General features: G+C 48.8%; 1 protein-coding gene across 1 annotated transcript; it reads right to left on the bottom strand.

The window, feature by feature from the left end:
• Positions 1-486: 486 nt before the first annotated feature.
• Positions 487-10,157, bottom strand: LOC311218452 (von Willebrand factor A domain-containing protein 5A-like; the record flags this gene model as incomplete). Its single annotated transcript, XM_084301135.1, is given in 18 exon segments — positions 487-566; positions 743-857; positions 1,178-1,267; positions 1,271-1,401; positions 3,059-3,262; positions 3,433-3,614; positions 5,318-5,421; positions 5,704-5,868; positions 6,024-6,138; positions 6,613-6,695; positions 7,088-7,232; positions 7,487-7,575; positions 7,720-7,847; positions 8,581-8,695; positions 8,828-8,970; positions 9,301-9,523; positions 9,664-9,911; positions 10,121-10,157. Coding segments are annotated over 18 exon segments (2,397 nt in total).
• Positions 10,158-14,811: the final 4,654 nt, after the last annotated feature.

The raw sequence follows: 14,811 nt of genomic DNA, 5'->3' as shown, positions 1-14,811 counted from the left end.
TTCATGTTGGCACTGATAAGATAGAAAAGAGAAGGCCAAAAGTGACCGAAAGGGACTTTAGGGCTTTGAGGCAATTGGTTGAAGTACCAGGTGCACACAAAAGAGCAAAAGCAAGAGGACTCATGTCAAGATATAGACAGTTTAATAAATGAAGAAAAGAGGGGAAAAAACAAATAACGCATAGGCAATCAGTTCTGATGCAAAGGCACTCACCATCTCCTACAAGTAAACCGATGCCCATCCAATCTCTAAGCAATGCCTTCTCTGGAAGACAATGTCCCCTACCCCAGCCTCAATTTGCCCCAGTTTCCCCCTCCCCCTGCCCTGCCCTGCCCTCTCTTCTCCTCTCCCCTCCCTTTCTCCTTTTCATATTTTATCTTTAGCATTGTATTAATGATACTGAATATCCTTTCAGACAGTTTAGGTCACTAATCCTGGCTGCTTCCCTGACCAACTTTTTGCTCACTCCCAGTAGTATGGGGAAGTTCACATCCTGAAGCTGTTGGGCTCTACCAAGCAACCTAAGAGGGAATTTGCTGCTTCCAGACATTCATCCAGATGGATCTCTGCAAGTAGAGAGAAAAGGTAGAGGATGGACACAACTCAGAAAGGGAAGACAGTGTGTACTGACAGTCTCATAGACTGCCACACAGGAGCACAGGGAAAGAAGAACATGGGTGTTTGCTGTGCAAGTTTGTGGAAAATGCCTAGAGTATGACTCCTCCTAGCAAAATCTACTTACCAGTTTGGTCCTGTAGCCACCTACAAGACTTGGCCTCCAGAAGTTCTGACCGAGATACCCTCCATTTATACCGGTGCAACCAGACTAAGGCCAACACTGTGGCCCAGGCAGTCGGCTTCACATGCTGTGGAGGAAAATGGAACAGTCAGGGGGAAAAGAAAGACCAAACCTAAAATAGCACAAACCTTTGGACAAATCTTTGCCTGAAAGGAGGACTTCTATACACACACACAAACTCTCTGAGCTTCTGAAATCCTCAGTGCCAGAAAGTTCCCAGATACCTGTGTTGATTACATCTCTCCTTTCTACAAGCAGACAGCCTCAATATCCTGACTGTTCTGATCTTCTCCTGCTGGTTCAGCTCAGACTGGAAACTTGGAGAAGACAAAAGCTCAGCTCATGATATTTCCCCCCACCCGCCCCTGATCTGCTTACCTTACTGGGCCTTTGGCCCTTAACTTCAGCCTTGCTGAGCCCCAAGGCTGAGGTCAGGGCTGAGGTCAGGTCCCATGAGCCATTTGCTTTCTAGAGTGCCACTACTGCCCTGAGACTGGAGAAGTCACACAGTCTTGTTGACAATGGTGAAATTTTCCAGTCCCAACTTGTGTGAAATGGTGGTGGTTCCTCCATCACCAGCTCTTCAGGAGGAGATTCCTGCTCTGGAAGACAGAAATATTCACATAGCTCCTATGAAATAAGCAATGGTTAGTAACCTTAAATTCTGCCTTCTCCAGATATCCTCAACTGTCCTACATCCTTTCTGGGCTTTCCAAAGTTTTCCCAGACCTCCAAAGGCATCCTGCACTTTTCCAGAACTCCCAGAGCACCCTCAAATTTTCCCAGTCCCTCACAGGTATCCTGACACTGCTGATCTTATAGGTCTTTTCCAACCTAAATGATTCTATGATCATTAAAGGTTCCTTCCAATCCAAACCATTCTATGATTCTATAGCATTTTAAACCCCGCTTCATCCTTCTCCACCATCAATTCTTGAACCCAGTCTCATCATGAGCTGCTCCTTTCCACATTCTGGGATATAAGACTTCTTTGAAGCTACAACAGCACTGCAATACATGAGTGTGAAGGTGAGGAGGGTCAAGCACAGACCATAGGATATTAATGTTCTAGGCATGGCCGAGTTCTGCAGCAGAATTAGCAGCTTTTATGGGCAGAAGAAGTATTGGGGAACAAAGAAGTTGGGGGCAGAACTAGGGATCATGTAAAGCTAGCCTAAATGTATACAATGTAATTTAGGTTGGCAGGAATCTCTGGAGGTCATCTAGTCCAATGCCATAATTCAAGGAAGTTTTCATTTCGATCAGCTTACCCAGGAACTTATCATGAACATCTCCAAGGTTGAGGATTCCAACAGTTCTTGGTTATTATGATTTAAAACAAAACAAAACAAAACAAAAACTTCCTTATACCCATTCAATATTTCCCTTGTTCCAGCTTGTATCAATTGCCTCTTATCCTAATGCCATGTACCTCCAAGTCTCTGTATTCTTTGGATCTTCCTCCAGTCAGGTAGTTGTAGACAAAAATAAGGTATCCTTAATAACAAAACGAGTTCCTTCAACTTCTTTTTGCATGCCATGTAGTTCAGCCCCCTCATTTTAGTGGCCTTCCTCTAGATTCATTCTAGTATATCAATGCCTTTATCGTAATGAGAGAGTTTCCAGTAATTCACATGCCTTTCCTTTGTGTTTGGACACTAGAGTCAGGCTCAGCTGACTCTGGATGCCTCCCCTGAAAGTCCTAGTTTGTTCTCACCAGTGCCTGGGCACTATACTAATTCTGAAGCTGCAGGTCTGCAGGTTGAGCAGGAGCCTTCCTATTGGTGCCAGAAGTCACAAGCCTCCAGCTTTCTCCATTCTGACTGTGAATTCCAGATGTCCTTGCTTCAGGTCACTCAAAATCTTCTCTCTGCAGACTTTCCACAATGACCACAGCAATCTCCTCTTCATTCACCCTGATGCTGTGGAGTGTGCTCATTACTTTTAGTTCCTTCAGTTAGCAGCTCCAGGCCTTGTCTAGAGTATACCTCTCACAGAGGAGGGCACTTCTGCCCCAGCACCAGAGAGAAGCACCAGCCTCTCTCTTCAGCTCAAGACCTAGACAGCAGACTCTTCCTTTCATGCTCTGTCTGGACTGAGGCTTCCAATGCACTATGGGAAAATTTGCTTTGCCTATTTCTCCATCCGTCACCAGCACAGTGATAATCAGGAAGTCTGGTGAGAAAATAAATACTGAAAGGAGAGTTTAACTGTTACGCAACACATCAGAGGATCCACAGTTGAGAATTTTCTACTTACCTTTATGGGGGGATGAGAGCTTGGTCAGTACTACAGCATCAGAGGCTTTGGGATGAAGCATCTCAAGACAGAACTGGAACTTTTGGACCATCCAAAACTTGGTGGAGTTGAACCACACAGGCCTGAAGCCACACCAGAGAAGCTGGCAGGGAACCAGGTTGTGAGAGGGAGGAAGCAGCATAGGGGAGTCTAGAGGCAAAGAATCTGAGAGAGAGGCAGGAAGATGGGGAGTGAGGGTTAGACTAATATATTTAAGAGAGAGGCAAAAGGTTGTTCAGGCCCACAGGCTATGGGGCTGGTGATGGTGAGGAGGCATCAGACCAGCAAGTTCCACTTTCCCCTTACAATCCTATCCCCACTATTCTTGGCCTTACCGTGGTGCCAGGTATCCATCAGTTCCATGCGTACAGCTATGCTGGATGTGAAGGGGGATTGGACCCCCAGGCTGAGGCTGAACGTAACTGCATTCTGCCAGATGTCCTTCTCTGACCTGCTTGTCCCATCCCGGGACAGTTTCCACAGCAGATGCATCATGGCCATACGGTGCACAGGCAGCCTGCAGAGAAAGGGGGTTAGTCCTTGTTTCCACTGTGGGTAGGGGGATGAGATCACAGAATCATAGAATGAATAAGGTTGGAAAAGACCTCCAAGATCATCTGGTCCAACCATCCCCCTACCACCAATATCGCCCACTAAATCATGTCCTTAAGCACCACGTCCAACCTTTCCTTAAACACTCCCAGGGACAGTGTTTAAGCGACTAATGAGTCCCAGCACTCATTTCCATGGACTATCAGAACCAAGGAAACACAACTGGGATCCCTGGTCAGGTTTCCTAGGACTTGCACTAAGAGTGTTTCAAATCTCATTTTTTCCAAAATCTGAGTGAAAGAAATGATTACCAGGGTTCTGCAACTGTGTTTGCATAAGAATTTCAAAAAAGCTGCTCTAAGCCATGTCCCTAAGCACTATGTCCAATCTTTCCTTAAAAACCCCCAGGGACAGTGACGCCACCACCTTCCTGGGCAACCCGTCCCAATGCCTGACTACTCTTTCTGAGAAGAAATGTCTCCTCACTTCCAACCTAAACATCCCCTGGTGCAACTTGAGGCCATTCCCTCTTGTCCTATCACTGGCTATCTGCAAGAAGAGGCCAACACCCAGCTCCCCACAGCTTCCTTTCAGGTAGCTGTAGAGAAGCAGTAAGATCTCCCCCGAGCCTCCTCTTCTTCAGACTAAACAACCCTAGTTCCCTCAGCTGCTCCTCATAAGACTTGTGCTCCAGACCCTTCACCAGCTTTGTAGCCCTTCTCTGCACATGCTCCAGGGTCTCAGTGTCCTTCTTGTAGTGAGGAGCCCAACACCGAACACTATTCAAGGTGTGGCCTCACCAGAGCAGAATACAGATCACATCCCTGGTCCCACTGGCTACACTATTCCTGATACAAGTGAGGATGCCAGTGGCCTTCTTGGCCACCTGGGCACACTGCTGGCTCATGGTCAGGCGAGTATCAATCGGCACACTCAGATCCTTTTCTTCTGCACAGCTTTTGAACCACTCTGCCCCAAGCCTGTAATATTGCATGAGGTTGTTGGGACCAAAGTGCAGGACCCACCATTTAGACTTGTTGAACGTCATCCCATTATCCTCTGCCCATTGATCTGACCTGTTCAGGTCTCTCTGCAGGGCCTTCCTGCCCTGCAGCAGATTGTCGCTTCCCCCCAGCTTGGTGTTGTCTGCAGACTTACTGAGGGTGCACTTAATTCCCTCATCCAAATCATTAATAAAGATATTAAAGAGGATGGGCCCCAACACTGACCCCTGGGGAACATCACTGGTGACCAGTCGCCAGCTGGATTTCAATCTGTTCACCACCACTCTCTGGGCCCAGCCGTCCAGCCAGTTTTTAACCCAGCAAAAAGCGTACCTGTCCAAGCCATGGGCTTCCACCTTCTCCAGGAGAATATTGTGGGAGACCATGTCAAAGGCCTTGCTGAAGTCTAGGTAGAAAACGTCAACTGCGTTTCCCTCAACCAAGGCTGCTGTGGAGTAGCAGCAGGAGTAAAGATGAGGGGGCAGTGGGGCAATGGTCACCCAAATCCTCTCCCCATGTCAAGGCAGAGGAGATAAGTTGGGAGCACTGGAAACCTATATTGTCTTCCCATCTCAAGGTATGCAAGCAAAGGACACCTGTTGTCCCTCCTTGAGACCTTGATAATGTCCCTTTGTCTTTGTGGGCTATTGTGTTATCCTCTCACCTGTCATCTGCTGATGGGAACAGTGAGAACCTGAGTGTGTAATTGAAGGACTGGCTGCCTACAAGGTACTTTAGGGTCACAGCTGCCACATCTGCCTCTGGATCCTGGGGACACAAGAGAAAGAGTCAGACAGAAAAGTTTATCTGCAAAGCACAGGGAGGCTGGCCACTTAGCTTCCATCTCTGCTCTGCTAAAGTAGTAGATAGATGTCCGTAGTTGGAGCAGAGGCAGTGGCATCTCGGAGGGAAAAAACAGGGTTCACAGAGACATAACACTGGTCTTTCCCAGGTCTAGTAGAGGTGAACGACTCCCTGTGTTGAGAACATGAAACTGGGAGTGTTTCCTATACCTTCCAGAAAGCCTTGCTCCTGGATCTGATCTCTCACCTGTGCTTGTCCATGGATCTGGGCATAGATGATGCTCTGATGTCCCTGGAAGATTGACTCGGGAGCTTTTCTAATCATTGTCACCTCCAGGCCTGGTGGAAGGTCCCAGTGCAGTGAGATCTCACTTGCCAGAGGCTTCAGGGCCTGCTGCAGGCATTTCACTGCCTGGTGAGGGGACACAGAGAGCACGGACTGCTGGAGGGGGTCTCTGAGTTGGCGTGGATGATGGCATTTGGATTGCCTTGCATATCTAGGAGAACCATTGGAAGTGCTGTATAGAGCAGTGGGAGTGCTGGAAGCACAGGCACCTGGGGAGTTACCTCAGATGTCATGTCCAGTTTGGAGTGGATGCACACACATTCACCCTTCATCTCCAGGGAAATGGCCTGGCAAAGGTTGAAGCTGTCACAGCTGTTAACAGGAAAACAGAAACACCTGTACAGGAAAAGAGAGAAAGGTTAGAGAGTGGACAAAGGTGAGAGGTAAGAATGGCAAGATTGGTATAAAGGAAAGGTAAGACTGTTTTTAATTGTAGGAATGAAACTGTGATTCAGCTTTCTCTCACCCTGGAGTGAGAGAGTTTGCCTGCTGTGTAGGGAGAGGTTAAACTGGTTTGGGGTATAGAGGTCATGGGAATGGATTTTGGGCCCTCAGAGCATACTGAGGTATTGCATGGTGAGGGGAAAAAGAGAAGTGCTGAGAACAGCCTGGAAAAATTGTGAGAGAAAGCCCACTACAAGAAGAGTATAGGCAGTCTTCATGAGGTAAGGAAAGTGTGTGTGGAGGTCATTGCTGAAGTCCCATAAAAGAGAAGATGTAGGACAGATTAGGACCTGAGAGAATTTTTGAAAGACTGACAGTCAGGGTGAGTGACCATGTTGGGGGACAGGAACAGGGCTCCCCCATTACCGTTGGTCATCACGGTAGCGGTGGACCTCAGCCATGATAGCTTCCTCTTCACTGGAGATCTTCCTCTGGATGAATATGAAGAGCTGAGGCAGAGAGGAGGGGAAACAAAGATTTTTAGGGCTGTGAACCCTCACAGAGGAAAGACACTCTCCTAAAATGCAGGCAGCCTTACCCTCTTCCACCTTGAAAGAGGGAGAGAAAGAGATTGTGTTTCCTTTCAGGAACACCAAGACATCTGCTAGTACAAAGTGGCATGCCACAAGGAATATCCACTTTCTCCAAAGGCAAATTCCACAGAAGCCCTCCTAAGCTGCTCTCCCCAATGATGGTGTCACGTTCTGACATTAGAATGCCCCCCTACATGGCAACTCTCAATGCAAGCACCAGCAGCATGACTCATGATGCATACTGAAATCTGCCTTTGCCCCACTGTTTACATTCTTTCACTTCCCCATTACACTTTGTGCCCTGATACCTGGCAGGGATGCTCATGAAGGAGTGGTGTGCTGTAGATTGACTTTAGGAGGCCCAAGAGGTCACAGCCCCCTAGATCAGGACAGATGGAAGAGAGGCGTCTCACAGCATTGTCCATGCTTTCTTGCGTGTATTCCACACTTTGCCTATGGGAGAGCAAGCAGAATGTCAGAGGGAGAGAACCCAGTCCACAGCTATCCCCACATGACCACTTCCCAGGAAAGCCCTACCTCACTACCAGTGTTCTAGTAGCAGCCTGAAAGGAGAACTTACTCTATCAGTGCCTCTAACAGATCCAACCCAGCAGCTGCCATCCAGCTAGAGCTTGTCCCTAGTTTCACTTAGAAGAGTCATACTCAACTTGCCCCTTGGCCCTGCCCCAACATCACCCCCAACTCACGGATAGAAGGCTTTGAAAGTGGCCCCAAAACTGTAGATGTTGAAATAGCAGCCCACAGGCAAACTCTTGAGGAGGAAGAGCAGTGTGTTCTAGGGACAGACAGAACGATGGGAAGAGCTTAGATGGGAAAGCTAGGCAGAACATCCACTCCCACGAAGCAGCTTGCCTCTATCCCCACCACCTGAGCAGAAGTATTGTGAAAAGTCCACACTGAAGACCTCCTCAGATGGTACCTGTGCATCCTGGAAGAGGCTGCAGTCTATGAGAAAGAGGAATTCCCCAAGTTGGCCTGTACTGGGCACCACTTCAGGAATGCTGGGCTTCAGTGTCACCATCACCACAGGGTCTCCCAGCAGGGATCCTGGAGCGTGGGGGAGAAGCAAGGAGGATTTTTAGGTTGGAACCCCCTTCTCTGTCTCTTTGCTTTTGTCCTACATATTGCCCTTAGCTCCAACCTATGATATTAACTTAGAAGGAGCTGCTGACTCCCTCAAGGATAGAGAGGCCTTTCAAAGAGATCTTAACAAATTAGAGGGCTAGGCAATCACCAACAACATGACCTTTAACAAGACCAAGTGCCAAATTCTAGATGGGTCTAGAGGGGGAGACTTATGAGGAGCAGCTGAAGTCACTTGGCTGGTTTGTTCTAGAGAAGAGTAGACTGAGGGGAGACCTCTCTGTGGCCTACAGCTTCCTCATGAAGGGGAGTAGAGGAGAAAGTGCAGATCTCTTCTCTTTGGTGACCAATGGCAGGACCTGGGGAATAGTATGAAGCTGTGTCCAGAGAGGTTCAGATTGGATATGAGGAAAGGGTTCTTCACTGAGAGAGCAATTGGGCACTGGAACAGGCTGCCCTGGGAAGCGGTCATAGCACCACGCCTGTTGGACTTTGAGAAGCATTTGGAAAATTCTCTTAGGCATATGGTTTAATCTTAGGTAATCCTGAGTGAAACCATGAGTTGGACTTCATGATCCAAGTGGGACCCTTCCAACTTGTGATATTCTGGGATTCTCTAATTTGATGAAGCTATTGCCTGAAAATTCCTCAGATTTCCCCAGTCTCCCTGGTGCCCAGTTCTGCCATCCACACTCACCAGGTGCAGCTTTGGGATCTCTGCGCTCCACCACAGCACTGAGATTGTGAGGCCCTTTATAATACACAAGCAATTGCAAATCATCAAAGTGCCAGGGTGTTGATTTCAAGGAAACCTGAGGACAAGTAGGGTGTGGGGAGGAAAGGGAACCAAATAGAAGGACCAAGGAGTCCTTAGTATCATCAGTACATCACAGACCCTTCCCTACTTTGCCACTTTGGGACTCTGGCATCTGACAGGGCCACACCTCAGCAGATGTCTGATCTGGAGCTGTGTATTGCAGAGGGGTGTGGCTGCTGTTAATGTCTACATGAGACACACCACAGGCTGACTGCAGGCAGATTCTAAAGTGCAGGTTTTCCAGTATCTCGTCCTCAGAAATCTGCCAGCCTGTAGGGACAAAAAGATGTGAGAAAGTGAAAGGAGAGAATGTAGGGCAGCAGACATTGATTGAGGAGTACTATCTGTCATGGGTGGTGGTAGTGGGTCAGATGTGGAATCTGAGATTTTCTCACTGCAATGCTTGTATGGGGGGATCTGTAGTCTCACAGTGTGGACTGTATAGGAATTTCTTTTGCTGTGGAATATGTGGGGAGACTTGGGGGCCTTCTGGCTGTGAGGTATGAGGGGTTATTTTCAGATTCTATGGGGTCCTGCCCCACAGAGATGGTGAGGAGGAGTGTGCTCCTCCCTGGTATAGGCACCCGTGGGCTCACTCACTAAAGCGCATATGTCGGGGGAAAAGGTCTTGTGACCAGCAAAACAAGGCAGCTCCATCAGTATGCAGCAGCAGCTCCTGGATATAGCACAGGTTGATGGCCACATCCCTGTTAGGAGGCAGGGTCCCCAAGAAACAGGCAAACACTGGACCCCAAATATCTGGCTGATCTTGCAGGTATCTCAAATTCTCCATGCCTGAAGTGGCTTTGTGCAGCTTCTGGGCCTACCACAAAGCGAGAAAAATGTGTTACTGAGGTCTCAGCAGAATTTTATTCTCTCACTTCCACACTTCACTTCAACCTGAACCCCTCTCCCTGCCCTATCAATCCCCCATCCCCACTCCCCCCCAAAGAATCAGAGTACCTCCTCCTTGTCCCAGAGCATTGCTTCAATACGGGTGTCCCCCATGGTAGCATAGAAGGTGTATACAACAGTGTCAGGGTCCACAGGAAAGACGAACATGATCTCCTCAGAGACTTGCTGCTTATTGTGGAAAAACAGATTAGACTCCACATCAGCCACAAAGTCCTGGATGGTTACATTTACTGCCACAGATTCCAGCTGTATTTCTTGATATATTGAAAAGAACCATATTCCCCTGTCAAATAATCCTGAGGAAGACATAACAGCTGTCAGACTCACTGGTTGACTGTAGAGTATTTTACATTTAAAGTGTCTGCTAGCAATAGGCAACATTTGTGTGTCCAAACTTGCCACAGAAATACAATTTGCAAAAGCTGACAAACAGCAATTAAAGGTCCCTAAGGCTGCCAGTATGTGTCACTTGGACCACATTTCCTCATCTCTCTAAGCCCCGTACTGTCTCGCATAGACCTCAGATCACCTAATTGTTCCATGCTTCACCTTAATTCAGACCTATCATGGCACTGTGAGGAGTCTGTCCTTCAATATATGGAACGAGATAGCCCCACAACAAGCTTCATGCAAATGGCAGGAAGTTCTCTGCAGCTCCTCAAACCTTCATACCGTATCTCAGAGACAAGAAGCAAGTCCTACTTCCTGTTTTGAGACTAATGTTCCAGAGAGATTAACTTAAGTGCATATACGACTCATTTTGCACTACTGAAAAGGAAGGAGGGACCCTAGCATAACATAAAAGGTAGTCACAGGAGGTCCACATCATCACCCCCATTTCTTGATGGCTTCCCTGGAAAGCCCTGAGCACTATGGGTGAAATGAATCACATGTACAGCAACCTCTTTTTTCCTGTGCAACTCAGAAAAAGTAAATACTGACTACAGGGCATGTCTCTGAGTTCCCAGAACACAAAGAAATGTGCTTCCCTCTCAACCATTCAAGAAATCAGTTCCTTTCCACATTGCTTTCCCAGTAAAAATCCTCCCCACTGTTCACAGACACCATACTCCTGGCCCCAACTCACCCCTGTAACATAAGATGCTTTCTCAGCATGCCACTTGGCCTCATCTTGACTTGAAGGTTGAAGACAGGTTCTGTGTGGGAAAGAGCATAAAGTGAGTTATGAGGACCTCATGAAAGAAACTCAGCACCTCCATCTTCCCTTCCTCTAAGACAGGAAGCTCCCACCAGCATACATGGCCAAGATGACTCTTGCTTCCTCATATCCTTATCTCAAGATTGTTTTTCACTAGCCTGGTAGTAGATTGGTAGGAGAGAGGCCTGCAATAGGAACTGCAGATGTCCAAAAAATCTGTTGGCTCAAGGGGTGTGTGTGTGTGCTTAATTTACACTAGACAGGGAAGGGAAGGTAGCAGAAATAATGGTCAGAGACTGAGAAACAAGGCAGAGCATGGGTTTGGGCCTGAGCGATGGCAACTGCACATGGAGGAAACCAGCATCAATGATGACAGGAAGAAATGGACAGAGGAGGGGTGGACAAAGAGCAGACGAAACATAGTCTGGGCAGATGGGTGGATGCATACATGGATTTGTGGGAGGAGAGTGCCAAAGCTGTTGGTTGAAGAGGGCAGTATTTAGTGGCAGCAGGAGTGAATGGCAGCAAAATATGAATGTATGGGAAGTTGGGCAGGAGGATGGAATTTGTAGTTGGATGCAAGGATGGCCATCCAGGCCAGTGGGGGGAAGATGAGTTTGTGGTGGTTTTACCCAGCTGGACAGCTAAGCTCCACCTCAACTGCTCTCTCACTACCCCTCCTCAAAGGGAAAGAGGGAGAACATAAGATGAAAAGGGACTAAGGGCTGAGATAAGGACACGGCAATCATTCAGTAATTATTGTGACAGGCAAAACAGACTTAGCATAGGTAGGCTAGAGAAATTTATGACCTATTACTAACAAAACAGAGGAATGAGAAACTAAAAAAAAAAAAAATACCTTCCCCTCATCCACCCTCTTCCAACTCCTCCACCTGAGTGGCGCAGGGGAATGGGGAAATGGGGGCAGCGGTCAGTATATAGCACTTCATCTCTGCCACTCCTTCACAGTCCCTCTGTCCCTGCTCCACATGGGGTCCCTCACATGGGATGCCATCCTTCCTGAACTGATCCTGTGTGGGCTTCCCACAGGCAGCAGCTCCTCAATGGTAGGACATGGTTGCCAGCTAGCAGCACTAAGAAGCTGCAAGAGAGCCAAAGAATCACAGAATCACAGAATTTCTAGGTTGGAAGAGACCTCAAGATCATCGAGTCCAACCTCTGATCTAACACTAGCAGTCCCCACTAAACCATATCCCTAAGCTCTACATCTAAACATCTTTTAAAGACTTCCAGGGATGGTGACTCCACCACTTCCCTGGGCAGCCTGTTCCAGTGTCTAACAACCCTTTCGGTAAAGAAGTTCTTCCTAACATCTAACCTAAAACTCCCCTGGTGCAACTTTAGCCCATTCCCCCTCGTCCTGTCACCAGGCACGTGGGAGAACAGACCAACCCCCACCTCACTGCAGCCTCCTTTAAGGTATCTGTAGAGAGCAATAAGGTCACCCCTGAGCCTCCTTTTCTCCAGAAATAGAGCTTAGCCAAACAGCCCTGAGCAGAGGTGGTCCAGTCCCCAGTCAGGAAGCTGACCAGCAGCCTGAGCATTGTGGTGGAAGTGTAGCAGGTCTCCAAGCTGGACAAATTCACCAGCACATCAGTTTGTGCAGATGCTGATCTGTCACCATCAGCAATGAAGGTTTTCCTAAGCACAGTCTGCAAAAAGAGAGGGAGGAGGAATCAAAGCACCTAGAATCAGGGTTCGCCCCTGAGCCTCCTTTTCTCCAGGCTGAACAAGCCCAGCTCCCTCAGCCGCTCCTCATAGGACTTGTTCCCCAGACCCCTCACCATCTTCGGCACCCTTCTTTGGACTCGCTTGAGCACCTCGATGTCCTTCTTGTAGCAAGGGGCCCAAAACTGAACACAGTACTTGAGATGTGGCCTCACCAGAGCCGAGTACAGGGGGACGATCACTTCCCTAGCCCTGCTGGTCACACCGTTCCTGATACAAGCCAGGATGCCGCTGGCCTTCTTGGCCACCTGAGCACACTGCTGGCTCATATTCAGCCGACTATCACCCATCACTCCCAGGTCCTTCTCTGCCTGGCAGCTCTCCAACCACTCATCTCCCAGCCTGTAGCTCTGCTTGGGGTTATTGCATCCCAGGTGCAGGACCCAGCACTTGGCCTTGTTGAACTTCATGCAGTTGGCCTCAGCCTATTGGTCCAGCCTATCCAGATCCTCCTGCAGAGCCTTCCTACCCTCAAGCAGATCGACACATGCGCATAGCTTGGTGTCATCTGCAAACTTACTGAGGGTGCACTCAATGCCCTTGTCCAGATCATTGACGAAGATATTAAAGAGGACCGGCCCCAGCACCGAGCCCTGGGGGACGCCACTAGTGACTGGCCTCCAACTGGACTTGACTCCATTTATCACAACTCTTTGGGCCCGGCTATCCAGCCAGTTTCTAACCCAACGAAGCGTGCACCAGTCCAAGCCAAGAGCAGCCAGTTTCTTGAGGAGAATACTGTGGGAGACAGTGTCGAAAGCCTTGCTGAAGTCAAGGTAGACCACATCCACAGCCTTTCCCTCGTCCACCCAGCGCGTCACTTTGTCATAGAAGGAGATCAGGTTCGTCAAGCAGGACCTGCCTTTCATAAACCCATGCTGACTGGGCTTGATCGCCTGCTTGCCCTGCAAGTGCCGCATGACGACTCTCAGGAGGATCTGCTCCATGAGCTTCCCTGGCACTGAGGTCAAACTGACAGGCCTGTAGTTTCCCGGGTCTGCCCTCCGGCCCTTCTTGTAGATGGGCGTCACATTTGCTAGCCGCCAGTCGATTGGGACCTCCCCCGATAGCCAGGACTGCTGATAAATGATGGACAGTGGCTTGGCCAGCTCCTCTGCCAGTTCTCTCAGTACCCTTGGGTGGATCCCATCTGGCCCCATTGATTTGTGCACATCCAAGTACCATAGCAGGTCACCAACCAGTTTTTCGTGGATAGTGATGGCCACGTTCTGCTCCCCATCCCCTTCCACCAGCTCAGGGTACTGGGTATCCAGAGAACAACCGGTATTGCCGCTAAAGACTGAGGCAAAGAAGGCATTGAGTACCTCCGCCTTTTCCTCATCTCTTGTAACTAAGTTTCCCCCCGCATCCAGTAAAGGATGGAGATTCTCCTTAGTCCTCCTTTTTGTGTTGATGTATTTATAAAAACGTTTTTTGTTATCTTTAATGGCAGTAGCCAGATTGAGCTCCAGATGAGCTTTGGCCTTCCTAATTTTGTCCCTGCACAGCCTTGCTACATCCTTAAAGTCCTCCCTAGTGGCCTGCCCACTTTTCCAAAGATTATAAACCCTCTTTTTTCTCCTAAGATCAAGCCACAATTCTCTGTTGAGCCAGGCTGGTCTTCTTCCCCGCTGGCTCGTCTTTGGGCACGTGGGGACAGACCGTTCCTGCGCCATTAAGACTTCCCTCTTGAAGAGCGCCCAGCCTTCCTGGACCCCTCTGCCCTTCAGAACCACCTCCCAAGGGACTCCACCAACTAGTGTCCTGAGCAGCTCAAAGTCAGCCCTCCGAAAGTCCAATACAGCGGTTTTACTGGTCCCCTTCCTGGCCTCGCCAAGAATAGTGAACTCCACCATTTCGTGGTCACTCTGCCCAAGACAGCTCCCGACAATTACATCCTCCACCAGTCCTTCTCTGTTTGTGAAGAGAAGGTCTAGCGGGGCACCACCCCTGGTAGGTTCACTAAGCAGCTGCGTCAGGAAGCTATCTTCCATGCTCTCCAGAAACCTCCTAGACTGCTTTCTCTGGGCTGTGTTGTGCTTCCAGGATATGTCAGGAAAGTTGAAGTCCCCCACGAGTACGAGCGCTGAAGATTTTGCAACTTGTGTCAGCTGCCTGTAGAACTCCTCATCCGTCTCTTCATCCTGGTTCGGCGATCTATAGCAGACCCCGACCAGGACGCTAGCCTTGTTGTCCCTGCCGATCCTAACCCAAAGGGACTCGACCTTGTCATTCCCAGCCTCGAGTTCTACAACATCAAAAGACTCTCTAATATAGAGAGCCACACC

The sequence above is a fragment of the Netta rufina genome (genome assembly GCF_964035555.1).
Source record: "Netta rufina genome assembly, chromosome: 24".
NCBI classification, from domain to species: domain Eukaryota; kingdom Metazoa; phylum Chordata; class Aves; order Anseriformes; family Anatidae; genus Netta; species Netta rufina.
Note: the sequence above shows the minus strand (reverse complement) of the source record. Positions and strands in the feature narration are given on the sequence as shown.